This window comes from Heterodontus francisci, chromosome 11 (genome assembly GCF_036365525.1).
Source record: "Heterodontus francisci isolate sHetFra1 chromosome 11, sHetFra1.hap1, whole genome shotgun sequence".
Taxonomy (NCBI): Eukaryota; Metazoa; Chordata; class Chondrichthyes; order Heterodontiformes; family Heterodontidae; genus Heterodontus; species Heterodontus francisci.
Genome location: NC_090381.1, coordinates 80,225,871 through 80,240,828, shown reverse-complemented (window position 1 = coordinate 80,240,828; position 14,958 = coordinate 80,225,871). Strand labels below are relative to the sequence as shown.

The following is a 14,958-nucleotide window of genomic DNA, read 5'->3' as shown; positions in this document are numbered from 1 at the left end:
AATTGGGTAGCTCTTTTAAAAAATAAACTGGCCTAGACAAGATGGGCCAAATGGACTCCATTTGTGCTGTAAGATTCAATGGTTGAAGAAAATATGAAAAGTTGAGTACTGGATAACCACAGAGTTATTTATACCTGGAATAGTTTTCTGGATAGGGTAGTGAAGGCAAAAACTTCAGTCATTCAGTTACAGCCTGTGATAGCAGATCACAAGTTTCCACAGAATGATGAGCTAGGTGAATTAATTGGCCTTGCCTGTATTTGACTCTAACTTGTTAAACATTTTACATTAGGCTCTGGTTCTTCAGTCTTTTTATGATTTTAATAAAGCACAAGTTGTCCACCTCAAGTAGGAGCAGATAAGCTGTAAACCATTTAAATTTGTGAAGATATACATAAAGCAAATGAGATGCAAAATTCAAAAACAAGGAAAATGGACTGGAGTACAAGCATAGGTAAAAGATAAGTAAGCTTGGGATAATGGACATCTCCCACTTAACTGCTTAGAAATGTAAGTTAGAAATATTTTTAGTGTTTCAATTTGTGGTTAACAGGGTTTAAAGTTTGATTAAAATTGCTGCATAGTAAATAGTATATTATCTGAATAAATGTTTGTTTTGAAATTTTATTTTTCCTGAAAAAAATTAAAACATAGCAATAGCAAAATTATCATGTACAACATTTGGAAGATCTTTAAAAATGTGTAATAAAAACAGGAAATGCTGGAAATACTCAGCAGGTCTGGCAGCGTCTGTGGAGAGAGAAGCAAAGTTAACGTTTCAGGTCAGTGACCCTTCATCAGAACTGGCAACGGTTATAAATGTAATGAGTTTTAAGCAAATAAAGCAGGGGTGGGGCAAGAGATAACAAAAATGAAGGTGTTGATAGGACCGGGTCACAGAGAATAACTGACCAGAAGGTCATGGAGCAAAGGCAAATGGTATGTTAATGGTGTGTTGAAAGACAAAGCGTTAGTGCAGAGAGGGTGTTAATGGACAGAAAAATGAATGGCCCTGGCCCAAAGCACAAACATGAAAAAAAACAGTGGGCAGGCACATGGTAAGAAAAATGAATGAAGAAACAAACTAAAATAAAAGTGATTTCTGGCAACGCAGTGGCCCGCTGACATCATTGTAGTGTGACAAGCTGCGCATATGCGCAGCTACATCTTGCCAGGACTAAGTGGCGCATGCGAGGGATTACGTCGTTGGGTATCCGCGCCTAGTCCATCTTCGCGCATGTGCGATAAAGCATCCTCAGGTATCCAGCCCCCCACTCGGCTGGAGGAAGTGGCTGAATGGGAGACTTTGAGGCTGGAGCTTGATCCCTGTCACTTGCTCCCACCCTGCTCGCCGCTCTGCCCCCTCAGCAACTTGCTGCAGGCCTCGCTGCAGACCTCACTGCTCCCCCACCACTCCCCTGGCCAATTGTTCCTTGCTTCGTGCCACCCTGCTCTTCCGCCGCCCCCACCCCCAACCCTTATCTCTAGGCCACGCCGCTTCCCTCTTCTCAACCACTTGTCCGATGTCGGACCTTGCGGTCCGCCTTGCTTCTTCGGGCAGCGTATGGTGACTGATCGGATGTGGGAGTGAGAGGCCGAGAGGAGGGAAGCGATGCGACCTGTAACTCGCGGCTGGATTCGGGGGGTTGGTGGGCTGGGAGAGTTCGGCCGGACAGCGGGGTGGTGCGAGCGGGGAACAGTTGGCCGTTGGCCAGTGAAGTTGGGGAGGGGAGCAGCGAGGTCTGGAGCTAGTGGCTGAGGGGGGAGAAGTGGTCGGTGGGGAGGAGGGGGAGAAAGCGAGTTGCCAAAGTGGGAGAGTGGCCAGTGGGGCGGGAGCTAGTAGCTGCGCTCGGGTGAAATCAGTCCCGGTCAGTCATATAAATGATTAACGATAACAAATTGGCAGCACATTTTATACACTGCCCGATTTTCTTTTCCATCGATCGGGGTGCCAATTCACTATCCTCCAATGGAAATTCAATCATAAAATTCATTTTGTATTTAATAGGATTACTGGAATATTAAATGGATCCGAAGATTACAGTTAGTATCCTATAACTGCATAGTAGCATATTACTGGGCTTCCATCCAACTTGGTGTAAGATTAGTTTGCTAGAACAATCTAGCCATAAGCATTTTCTGTGATAAGTTGAGCAGCACCATGTTTAATCCTGGCAGCTGCCTGAACGTCAGTACATTCCAGTTGAAGAGCCTGCATTTGAGTGTATGCAAGTACTGCGCCACCTGGTGGTTGCGTTGTCAGCAATCTCAGCCAAAATAAAATTAAAAATAAAAAGGAGGGCCTGTCATGCCCTTATATTATAGAACTGTGTTCAGTCCGGCAGGCTGTAGTGTGCCGAATCGGTAAATGAGATGCTGTTCCTCGAGCTTGTGTTGATGTTCACTGGAACACTGCAGCAAGCCCAGGACAGATATGTGGGCATGAGAGCAGGGTAGATGTGTTGAAATGGCAAGCAATCGGAAGCTCGGGGTCATGCTTTCGGACTGAGTGGAGGTGTTCTGCAAAGCAGTCACCCAATCTGCGTTTGGTCTCCCCAATGTAGAGGAGACCACATTGTGAGCAGCGAATACAGTATACTGAATTGAAAGAAGTACAAGTAAATCACTGCTTCACCTGGAAGGAGTGTTTGGGGCCTTGGATAGTGAGGAGAGAGAGGAGGTAAAAGTGCAGGTATTACACCTCCTGCAATTGCATGGTAAAGTCCCATCACTCCACAGATCGCATAACATATCACTTTAGACTTTCCAAATCAAAGGTCACAGCTGAGTTGAACAATCTATTAATCCTGAATGACACGAACCAAACCAGGTATCTTTAGCTATCAACAAATTAACTGTTTATTTGGAAAAAAATAAAAATCTTAAACACTACTAAGATAATATAGTATTTTAAAATAGTAATAATATCAATAACAAGTCCGTTCAGATTTACGCTTTCTGACAATCAGTCCTCTGATTCAAAGTCCACTCGCAATCTTCAAGGATCCGATGAGGTAAGGAAATCCAGTCCAACATCCAAAGCTTCAAACACCTCTTCCTTACAGCGATGACCACAGCAGATCATCCACTCGCAACCACTTTCAAAAGAATCAATCTGGCTTCACATTTAGAATTTTGAGGGGTAAAAATAACAGTTTAAATTCACTTCCTTCAGTTTAAATTGACAGAGATCTCTTTTCAGTTCAGCTGTGTGTTTTTTTGTAACTGTCTCTGCAAAGCCAGTTTTCAACTAGTTTCAAAGTTAAATGGCAACATTGTATATCCTGTCCTTGGTCTCTGGTTGTATCCAAGGCAACCTAGATGCACCTTCTCTGCAACTTCTCATCTTGCTGTCTTAAAGCAGTACTGATCTTTTAAAGACACACCGCATATTTCCCGAGGTTAAAAAAACAAGCTCATGACCACTGGAACAGCTTGGCTAGAGGCGCGGCTAGATCTGGAGGACAAGTCTTCGGTACTATTGCCTGAATGTTGTCGGGGCCCATAGTCTTTGCAATATCCAGTGCCTTCAGCCGTTTCTTGATGTCGTGTGGAGTGAATCGGATTGGCTGAAGACTGGTATCTGCGACGCTGGGGACCTCAGGAGAAGGCCGAAATGAATCACCAACTCGGCACTTCTGGCTGAAGATGGATGCAAATGCTTCAGCCTAGTCTTTTGCACAGATGTTCTGGGATCCCCCATTGTTGAGGATGGGGATATTTGTGGAGCCTCCTCGTCTTGTTATTTATTTGTCCACCACCATTCACGACTGGATGTGGCAGGACTGCAGAGCTTGGATCTGATCCGTTGGTTATGGGATCGCTTAGTCCTGTCTACACATGCTGGTTCTGCTGTTTGGCATGCAAGTAGCCCTGTGTTGTAGCTTGATCAGACTGACACCTCATTTTTAGGTATATCTGGTGCTGCGCCTGGCATGCTCTCCTGCATTCTTCATTGAACCAGGATTAGTTCCCCGGCTTGATGGTAATGGGAGAGTGGGGGATTTGTTGGGCCATGAGATTACAGATTGTGGTTAAATACAATTCTGCTGCTGCTGATGGCCCGCAATGCTTCGTGGATGCCCAGTTTTGAGTTGGTAGATCTGTTTGAAATCTATCCCATTTAGAACGGTGGTAGTGCCACAAAATGCAATGGTGGATATCCTCAATGTGAAGACGGGAATTCATCTCCAAAAGGACTGTGTGGTGGTCACTCTTACCAATACCGTCATGGACAGATGCGTCTGCGACAGGTAGATTGGTGAGGATGAGGTCAAGTAGGTATTTTCCTATTGGTTCCATCACCACCTGCCGCAGACTCCGTCTAGCAGCTATGTCCTTTATGACTCGGCCAGCTCGGTCAGTAGTGATGCTACGGAGCTATTCTTGATGATGGACATTGAAGTCAGTACATTCTGTGCCCTTGCTACCCTCGGTGCTTCTTCCAGTTGGTGTTCAACATGGAAAAGCACAGATTAATCAGTTAAGGTTGGGGGTGGGGGGTGGGGATGCGGAGTTGTGGTGCGGTCGGTGGTAATCAGCAGGAGGTTTCCTTGCCCATGTTTGACCTGATGCCATGAGATTTCACGGGGTCCGGAGTCGATGTTGAGGACTCCCAGGGCAATTCCCACCCAACTGTATACCACTATGCCGCCAGCTCTGGTGGGTTTATCCCGCTGGTGGGACAGGACATACCTAGGGATGGTGTTGGTGATGTCAGGGACGTTGTAAGGTATGATTCTGTGAGTATGACTCAGTCAGACCCCTCTCCCAATTTTGGCACACTCCAGATGTTGGTAAGGAGGACCTTGCAGGGTTGACAGGGCTGGGTTTGCCATTGTCATTTCCAGTGCCTAGGTCAATGCGGGTGGTCTGTCCAGTTTCATTCATTTTTTTACACTTTGTAGCAGTTTAATACAACTGAGTGGCTTGCTAGGCCATTTCAGAGGGCATTTAAGAGTCAACCACATTGCTTTAGGTCTGGAGAAATGGTTTGTGGTTTACAGTAAACCTGTTGAATCATTTTAGATTGTAGGTGCTCACCACCACCTGCTCAAGGGCAATTGGGGATGGGCAATAAATGCTGTCCTTGTTAGTGAAACTCGCATCCCAAGAACAAATAAAGAAAACATTCCAACCAGCATTACAACCCCTGAGCGAGATTATCAATTTGTGTCAAATAGTAAGCTGTAGTCTGGGCATGTACCTGCTAGGATATGGGTTTAAATTGATATATATTTATTTATTGTAGTGAAAAAGTAGTTTTTATAGATTAGTGCATCTGTGATTTACTCGATGCATTTGATGTAATGTTGCATAGTTACTACAATTATGTGGAGTTGGCCAGTTCTGATTTCTGGGTTTGATCTGATTGTAGGAGGAGGAATGTTAATAGCTGCTTCTGATATGTGGATGGAATGACATGGTTTTTCCCACCTAAGTGAAAATAGAAATTCAAGGGGAATACAGCAAATGGCCACCTGTTACAAATAATATGCACATCACTTAATACAGCACTGGAGCTTAGTTAAAATGCTTATCCGTTGTCTCTAACTTGTATTATTGAAAATAGCTTCTTGGGCTGCTGCCTTTTCCTTTATTCCAATTCAACCACATGTGCTAAAACATTGATATTAGCATATTTTGAGCAGTTGTCTAATTAATTGTTTTCAAATTTAACCTGCAGGTGATAGGTGTGACTGCTCTGGCATGTGGTATGATTGCAGTGGGATCATGCAATGGAGAAGTTACCTCCACTATCTTGGAAACTATAATGGAGAAATCTGAGCAGGAGCTGAAGGACACTTATGCCAGGTGGCTCCCCTTAGGCCTAGGTCTCAACCATTTGGGTAAGAATAAATATTGCAGCAAAGCAAGTGTTTGTTCTATGAAATGACTTGCTTTTAATTATTTTCTTAATTTTAATCTCTGCTTTGTACAGGACTTATCAAAAATTTGGTAGTATTCAATTTAATGAAGGTCTGACCTTGGCACCACATGGGTTAAATGCTGTATACTTGCAGTCACTATTGTGTTGTATTGCATTTTACATTTTAAACTTATTGAACTTACTGAGTCAGTCATACATAGCAGTGAGGTTACAGATTTGTGCTCTGCTTAATGCATTGATTGCCGCTTGAGTAACAATTGACTTCGATATCCTTGGGCTAAGGAGTGAAAAGTTATTTTTCTGTTCCTGATTGCTATCCATTAACACTTTTGCTAAGTGGGAGATAATACTGGATTAGAATAGGATACTTCCCATTGTGGATAGTTTTGCTGGAAGTAGGGCTACATATGGGGAACAATTTTAGCATGGTGTTGAAGAACTCTGTGCTAATCTCAGTTTGAGAGGGGGAAAAATTGGGGGAAATTATTGCACTTAAATTAGCCTAAACTTTGATAAAATCCTTGTGCTTTGCTCTTGTTTTCCTGTGAGTTTAAAGGAGAGTTTAGCACACAGGGCTGTAGAGCAATAATGGAATTTTCAGAAAGAGAATGCAAAGTTACAGAATAAATATATTCCATTTTAAAAAAGAGCAAAAGTGCTTGTAGTTAGGATGCCATGATAAATAGAGATTAGAAACCAATTAAATTTGAAGAGGGCCAGTAAGAACTAATTAAAAAAAACTAAAGAAGAATGCAAAAGTTAAGAGTGGGGTAAAGAAAGCTATGGGATATTGAAGAAAATTTTCAAAAAACATCAAAAAGTACGGTGAAGTATTTTACGAGTATATTGGTAAAAGAAGACTTGTTAAAGGCAAGTTGGGACCTTGAGAGGGTTGTCACTTTGCAAATGATAATCGCAGCATTTAAGAAGTACTTTGCTTGAGAAGGACATCAGCGAAGAGGTGAATCATGAAGTGGTTGAAAGTGAGGTGAGCACCATTATTGTAGATAAACGGAAAATTTTAAAGAATATAGTTAAGGGATGGCACAGCACTGAGACCTGACCGTATGCAAACAAGGATCTAGAGGAAAACAGGAACAAATAGCAGAGGTCCTAGAAATTGTCTTTCAAGCACTATTTAGTGTGGATATGTGGCCAATGTTGAGCTCATTTTTTAAAAAGAGATTGAACTAATTTGAATAATTAAAGGTCAGTTATCTTAATATCTGTGGTAGGGAAGATTTTACAGTCTTTTAAGGATGAAATTGCTATCTATCTAGATAGAGAAAATAGTTAGAAGTAGCCAGCACCGATTTCAAAAAGGACAATCACGCTTGCTTAACCTCATAACTGGTTAAAGAATTCTAACAGCCATATGGATGGTCAAGTGCATTGGATGTGGTATGCATGTTCTTTGGGAAAGTCTTTGCCAGAGAACTATGTGGGAGATTATTAGAGAAAATTAAGGAATATAGGATGCTACCTGGTACGAGGAAATAATATGAAAAAAGGCTTGGAGAAGTTGGGCCTTTTTTCTTTGGAAAACACATTATGGGATGATATAGAATTGTTTACAATTATCAAAGAATGGGACAAGGTACTCTTTCTAGTACTTGGCTCTAGAAGGATGACCCATGGATACAAGATTAAATGTAAGATTTATAACAGTGAGAAAAACTTCCCTACACAGAGTTGTGAGGCTGTACCCTTCATTCCGGTGTTAAAGACTGAGGCATCAACGATCAAGATTATATTGGATAAGTGAATGAAGGAAAAAGGGAGGGGGGAGGGTAAAAGTGATATGAAAACAGAATGGGTATATGTGATTGGAACTATTTGCTTGCATGGAGGGTAAACAGTGTCATGGACTAGTTGGACCAAATGGCCGCTGTGTTGTAACTCCTGTGTACTTCTACTACTTTGAACTCTCTTGTTGGATTTTAATGAAGGTCCTCAGTCAACACAAAAGCCTGTCTTTCCCTTTTAAAATACTGATTAACCAGCTATGTACTCCAGCATTCCAATTTACAACTTTTGTGGTTTTTCTTTGGTTTCTATTGTAATTCCAGATTAGTCATCTTAATCTTTTTTTTTTGTATCTATAAAATCTCTGTTGCATGCTTCAAAATAAAGTTAGCATTCCCTGTAAAATAGTTGATGTAATGTATTTGTGATTCACAGGAAAAGGTGAGGCCATAGAGGCTATTTTGGCTACCCTAGAAGTGGTGTCCGAGCCATTTCGTAGTTTTGCCAACACTTTGGTAGATGTCTGTGCTTATGCAGGTTAGTACAGTTATATAAATATAACTAATGTAATTTGAATGCCACCTTTTTTTAGGCTGAAATCGGTTAAACTTGTGTAATCCATTTTTTGACAATAGAATAAACAGCGTTCTAATGTGTAATTCCAATTCTACCCTTGTGGTTTGAACTCTCAACTTTGTACAGTGAGTTTTCTATATATATCTATTCTAAGTTTTTTTTTTTTAAAGGCATCTGTTCTGTAACTAATTGCAAACCTTGTAGGGTTTATGCAGACCCCATTATTACGGTGTTTTATCGTAATGTTGAGACTATAGGCGGAATTATCTTCCAAGGCGCTGATGCCACTGTGATCCCAACCCATCTTCCTGGGCCAGGACTCATTACTTATGCAGGGCAGGCCAGCAGCAGAACTTCCATTGGAACACCAGAAAAGGGGGGAAAAGAAATTAAAAGGGGCACAAGCATTCTGATTCTATTCCTCATTTAAAGGAAGGCTACAATCCCTGGTAAAACAGCTGAAGTAAAGGGCCTGTAGAGAGGAAGAGGTGCTCATTACTGGACCCTCTTACTCCAGCAATGGCCATAGTTAGATGCCCACTTCATGGTCCTTCGAGTCAACAGCATTTGAGGCTACAAGCAAGGAAATTACCCAATTTCCTGCCACTCCACCACCACCATTGCTGTCATTTGAATGTAATGGGGCAGGCAGCCAAGTTTCCTGCTTATGTGCATGGGAAGGACAGAAAAGGAAAAAGACTAGCATTTATATAGAGCTTTTCAGGACCTCGGGACGCTTTACAGACATTTTATTTTCTTTCATGGGATGTGGGCATCGCTGGCTAGGCCTATACTTATTGCCCATTCCTAATTGCCCTTGAGAAGGTGGTGGTGAGCTGCCGCCTTGAACTGCTGCAGTCCATGTGGTGTATGTACACCCACAGCGCTGTTAGGAAGGGAGTTCCAGAAATTTGACCCAGCAACAGTAAAGGAAAGGTGATATAGTTCCAAGTCAGGATGGTGTGTGGCTTGGAGGGGAACTTGCAGATGGTGGTGTTCCCATGGATCTGCTGCCCTTGTCTTTCTAAGTGGTTAGTAGCGGTTGTGGGTTTAGAAGGTGCTGTTGAAGGAGCCTTGGTGAGTTGCTGCAGTGCATCTTGTAGATGATACACACTGCTACACTGTGCATCAGTAGTGGAGGGAATGAATGTTGAAGGTGGTGGATGGGGTACCAGTCAAGCGGGCTGCTTTGTCCTGAATGGTGTTGAGCTTCTTGAGTGTTGTTGGAGCTGCACTCATCCCGGCAAGCGGACAGTATTCCATCATGCTCCTTACTTGTGCCTTGTAGATGGTGAATTGGCTTTGGGGAGTCAGGAGGTTGGTTATTCGCCCCAGAATTCCCAGCCTCTGACCTGCTCTTGTAACTGCAGTATTTATGTGGCTGGTCCAGTTCAATTGCTGGTCAATGGTAACCCCCAGGATGTTGATAATGGGGGATTCAGCGATGGTAATGTCATTGAATGTCAAGGGAAGACAGTTAGATTCTCTCTTGTTGGAGATGGTCATTGCCTGGCACCTGTGTGGTGTGAATGTTACTTGCCACTTATCTTTCCAAGCCTGAATGTTGTCTAGGTCTTGTTGCATTCTACATGGACTGGTTCAGTGAAATAACTTTGAAGTATAACCATTGTGAAATGTAGGAAATGCAGCAGTCAATTTGTGCACAGCAAGCTCCCACAAACCACAATGTGATAATGACCAGATTCTGTTCAAGTGATGTTAGTTAAGGGATAAATATTGGCTAGGACACCAGGGAACACTCCCTGATCATCTTTGAAATTGTGCCATGGGATTTTTTATGTCAGCCTGAGGGGGCAGGTGGGGTCTTGTTTAACATCTCATCCAAAAGATGGCACCTCCGACAGTGCAGTACTCCTCAGTACTGCCCTGGAGTGTCATCCAGCATCTTTGTACTCCAGTTGTTTGGGTGGGACTTGAGCCCACAATCTTCTACCTGAGAAGTGAGTGTACACTCCACTGAACCACAGCGGACGAGATTAGGAAGACGTTGGCAAGGCAGGAGTCCAACAATGGGACCCGTAGCCCTCCCTTCTTTGCTGCTTTACTCCCTGTTTGTTTGGCAGTATAGCACAGGAAAATCTAATTCCCTTGCATCACAAAGGATTTGGCATACTAACACATGTTTTGGATTGGTTTTACATCCATTAAAAAAAAAATGTGCACTAACTTCCTAGTTTTGATTGTGCTTTCCCACAGAAAGGATAAGTAGATTGAGTTATCCCAGGCCATGTTTAAGAATTCCTAATGATTAGCCAGTTAAAGGCCTGAGAGCATATCTCCAGGCTGCTATTTTGAGAGATATACAAGACTATAGGGAAGCAGGAAAACTGGAAGTCATTTTCAGAAATTGAACGAGAAATTAAAGATTTTAATTGATTTGCAGGTGATCTGTTTCCATTATTGCATTTATAATTCTCTAGGTTCTGGTAATGTACTGAAAGTCCAGCAGTTACTCCATATTTGCAGCGAGCACTACGATTCAAAAGAGAAAGAGGATGATAAAGACAAAAAGAAAGAGAAAGATAAGGACAAAAAAGAGAATGCAGCAGATATGGGAGCACATCAGGTATAATGCAAACTAGCAGAAAATATTAGTTATTTTCCCAGTTACATTTCTATCATCTAATGGTTAATATTTATGGTTGCATGGTAAAAATCCGCTGTGCAAGATTTGGGTGTTGTGCTGAAATGGGAAAATGACAAGTTATTCTATTACAGTTTCATGTGTTTACATATATGCAGAATTTAGGAAATATATAATTGTATTTATATTTTGCACAATTTGATGCACAAATGGGTAGTTAAAACATATGTAAATAGATGGGTCCAATTGTCAGAAATACAAGCATCTCCAGCATCGGCAAAATCGGCAGCAAGCAGAACAAAACTTACTCCAAAATTCTGTTCGGTGAATTCTGCAATTGTTGCTTTAAAGATCTGAATTAAGTTGCCCCCACCAGGGAGGTGCAAGATTGTAAATTGAATGTTTTTCTCAGTCATTTCATTGACTTTAATTTGTGAACTATTGACTAACAGGAATATCTACTTAGCAAAGCTCAAATGATTTGTGTTAGTTAATTTTTAAGAACATTTTTGCAAGACCTGTTACCTTTCTATTGATTGATCCCTGAAGTATGAGACTATCCCTCACATGATACCAGAAAGCAAAAGTTGCTTTCTAAGTACGATGTCCATGCAGTTGTTCATTAGCAATTTGAATCTGAAGTTATGGCAAAAAGGATGCATTTCCCAATCTTAATTTGATTCATGGGAAATACTGCAATATGTATTTCAAAAAGACTTTTGTGGCAAATTTTGATTCTAACTATATAAGTTCATTTTAAAATGGTATCCTATTTAATGAAAATTAAATGTAAAAATTGAAAGTATACTTTTTACTTTGCATTATAATTAGATCAGTAACAATTAACAACTAAAAAGAGAATTTGTTTAATTATTTGTAATTTTTAGGGAGTAGCAGTGCTTGGTATTGCTTTAATTGCCATGGGAGAAGAGATTGGAGCAGAAATGGCTCTGCGTACTTTTGGACACCTGGTAAGTTCTATAATGTTTGCAAAAATGCAGATTTTGAAAATTACTTTGCCAAAGGTCCCAGCAACTGATCGTCATTTTGAATATTGCTATTCAATTATTAGCATAGCTTAGAAGGAGAAATTGGCCCTATTACAGTCAATTATTGAATAGAATTGTATATTTTTGTAGCACTGACAGTTTAAACAGTTTGTTCTTGGGACATGCCTTCCTAAAAACTGTCAAGACTTGCAATAATTCAAATCCCTTCCATGACCTTGTTCACCCTATCTGCAATTCTTTTCAATCTTAATTCTCTTCCAACACTCTTTGCAACTCTAACGACTTTTTTTTTGTACCTCTCGTCCCTTCAGTTATGCTAGCCCCACTATCGGGAATTCGCTCCCTAAGCAACCCCATTACACCACTTTTTCTCTGCTCCATTTAAAATGTCATGTTCTTAGGACAAGAAAGGCCATCTGGCCCATATGCATTTGCCCTATTTCTTACTGGACTCATCCCCATATCCCCAACTCCCAAGAGGGACAAAATAAAAACTGAGACCTGTAGCCAATTCTGGAACCTCAGTTTAAAAAATCCCGTGTGATCCCTCAAAAGGTAATCGGGCAAGCCCAGGAGGCTCCAAACTTCAGTAATTACTAAAAGTCTTGCTTTCCTTCTGCCATGGTCCTGTAGTTTTGCAAAAATGAACATAACACTCTCTTGAAGGATTAAAAGGATTCACTATTCCACACGTCAGTCTCTGAGGGGGAAATAAAAGACTTCCACACATTCAGCCTCACTCCCTGCTCTGAATTCAAATAGATCACCCCTAGTTCTATCTGACCCCATTAACTCAATTTATCTGTGTTACTAATTTTGAAGACCAGAGTTGGGTTCCCTCTGTCTGCTGCTCTCCTATACGTTTAAATTCAGGCACAAGCTCTACCATGATAGCTCAATGCCCTTAGACCAAAGATCATTCTCATTGCCCTTCTCTAGAGCTAAAATGTCCCTCCTTATAGTAACCTTTTTGCATCAAGTTTTTGGTCATCTCTCCTCCCGGACATAGCAAGGCTACCTATTTCAATTTGTGAAGTTCTTTGGCACTTCGCTTTAACATTAAAGGGTTTGTACAAACATGTCATTGTTGTACCAATCTGTTGACTGATTTAAATTAGTGTGGAATTAATGATTAGATGTGAAAACTGTAAGTATATATGTTCGATCCTTCTTTTGGCGGAGGGAGAAGCAAGTTCCATCGTTCTCTCTGCATTTTGCTGAGAAACCACAGTATCTGTTAGCAACGTTGTTTGTAGTACTTAATGTATCAGTTTTTTTTTCAAATCCTTCTGAGCTATTAAGTATTAGGTTTTGGCCATTGGTTGCTTTTCATTACTTGGAAGCATAAATGGTCTAGTCTTAGTATATTAATCTGTTGAAACACTGCCCATAATTCAGATGAATAGTTATAATGTAGGATATTACTAAAACTGCATCTTGTACAACAAAATATAAAGCTTTTTAACACCACAAGAATTACATTGAACTTTTTTTTGGCAGTTAAGGTATGGTGAGCCTACTTTAAGACGTGCTGTACCACTGGCACTGGCGTTGATTTCAGTCTCTAATCCACGGTTGAGTATACTGGACACTTTGAGCAAGTTCTCTCATGATGCTGACCCAGAGGTGTCTCATAATTCTATTTTTGCAATGGGCATGGTTGGAAGCGGTGAGTAACAACGTTGAACAAGGAGACATTTACTTGTTCTGTAATGAAAACTTAATAGAAATATACCAAGGGATTTTTAGTAATGGCAAAATTAGTTTTAAGTAAGCCTCCATATCATGAAACTGTATGTTTATATGTTTTGAGATAAACAGAATAATACTTAAGTGAAACTGTGATTCTTCTATACCATTGCTTTTAACATTTAAAAAAAAATTTAGATACTTATTTAAAATCATTATACTTGGCAACACACTATTCTGTAAACTCAAGATTCTTCATTCAAAGCCAGAGCACACCACTAGGCTAAACTCAGTTTACCAATAAGAAGTAATAGAAATAATAACTTTTTAAGGCACTAAATACGATACTGGTGACACGACTCCAAAATATCTCTTTTGCAGAACATATATGCTGTTTTTCTTGGATATCAGTTCTTTTCCCTGTTAACAATACATAGCTCTGTAGTGTTAAATGCTGTTAAATCTCATTTTCTGCGTTTTTTTTCCTTTAAAGGGGAATGTTTCTTTTATTTATTACTTGATGCGTCTAGATGCCTTCTGGATTCAGACATGTGCTACAAATCAACTCGGTTATTGGCACCAGTCATAGTGTCTATCTGCATCTTGTTAAATCATGATTGGTCGCACAGTTTATTCCTTGTTTTTGCACTGAGACTCTAGAAGGGACCAAGTTTTATTCTTCCCTCCCATTAGCCCCTCCTTTGGCTTGGCCTCCATTTTTATTTGATTACTTCTCTGAAGCACCTTGGGACAGTATTATAAATTAAAGGTGCTACATAACACACATTTATCAGGCAAATGGCCTGTATTCCTATTCAAGATGTATCCAAGGAACCTTTTGTTAAGTCAGTGAGTTCAGTTCATGCTTGATTGCCACAGGTCTTATCCTCTGCACATCATTCTGTGGAATCAACAGCATATTCCAGTGGGTGGTTTAGCTTTCCCATAGGCCACCTGCAAGTTGATCAGGGAGATCTAGTAAAGTTTTTTTTTGGCTGAGGCCGTTCTACTGCTTCAGAATCCAACACACTCCACCAGATGGTGACCATTGGCTTAAAATAATAGTACCCACAAATTCCACAGATTAACTTTTTCATAGGTTAAAACCTTGAAGCAACCACCTCTGCTTCATAAGTGTTGGTTCTGCCTTTTGGGTAGTTCCACAATCTTGAGTGGGATTCAAGTCCTTGGCACTGGCTCATTTTTTCTTTTGTTGAAAAAAGTCATGCTTTTCACGATCTCAGGACATCCCAAAGTGCTTTACAGCCCATACAATACTTCTAATGTGTAGTCACTGTTGTAATGTAGGAAATGCAGCAGTCAAATTGCATTCAGCGAGCTTCCACAAACAGCAATGTGATAATTCCGAAGAAGGGTCACTGACCCGAAACGTTAACTCTGCTTCTCTTTCCACAGATGCTGCCAGACCTGCTGAGTGAATC

At 40.9% G+C, this 14,958-nt stretch overlaps 1 protein-coding gene across 1 annotated transcript in view; it reads left to right on the top strand.

Moving 5' to 3' along the window:
• psmd2 (proteasome 26S subunit ubiquitin receptor, non-ATPase 2) overlaps window positions 1–14,958 on the top strand; it is a 68,221-nt gene that overhangs the window by 39,345 nt on the left and 13,918 nt on the right. Inside the window, exons 13-17 of the mRNA XM_068042323.1 lie at window positions 5,687–5,849; window positions 8,072–8,173; window positions 10,654–10,799; window positions 11,705–11,788; window positions 13,328–13,496. Coding sequence (XP_067898424.1) covers window positions 5,687–5,849; window positions 8,072–8,173; window positions 10,654–10,799; window positions 11,705–11,788; window positions 13,328–13,496 — 664 coding nt within the window. The remainder of the gene's footprint in view (window positions 1–5,686; window positions 5,850–8,071; window positions 8,174–10,653; window positions 10,800–11,704; window positions 11,789–13,327; window positions 13,497–14,958) is intronic.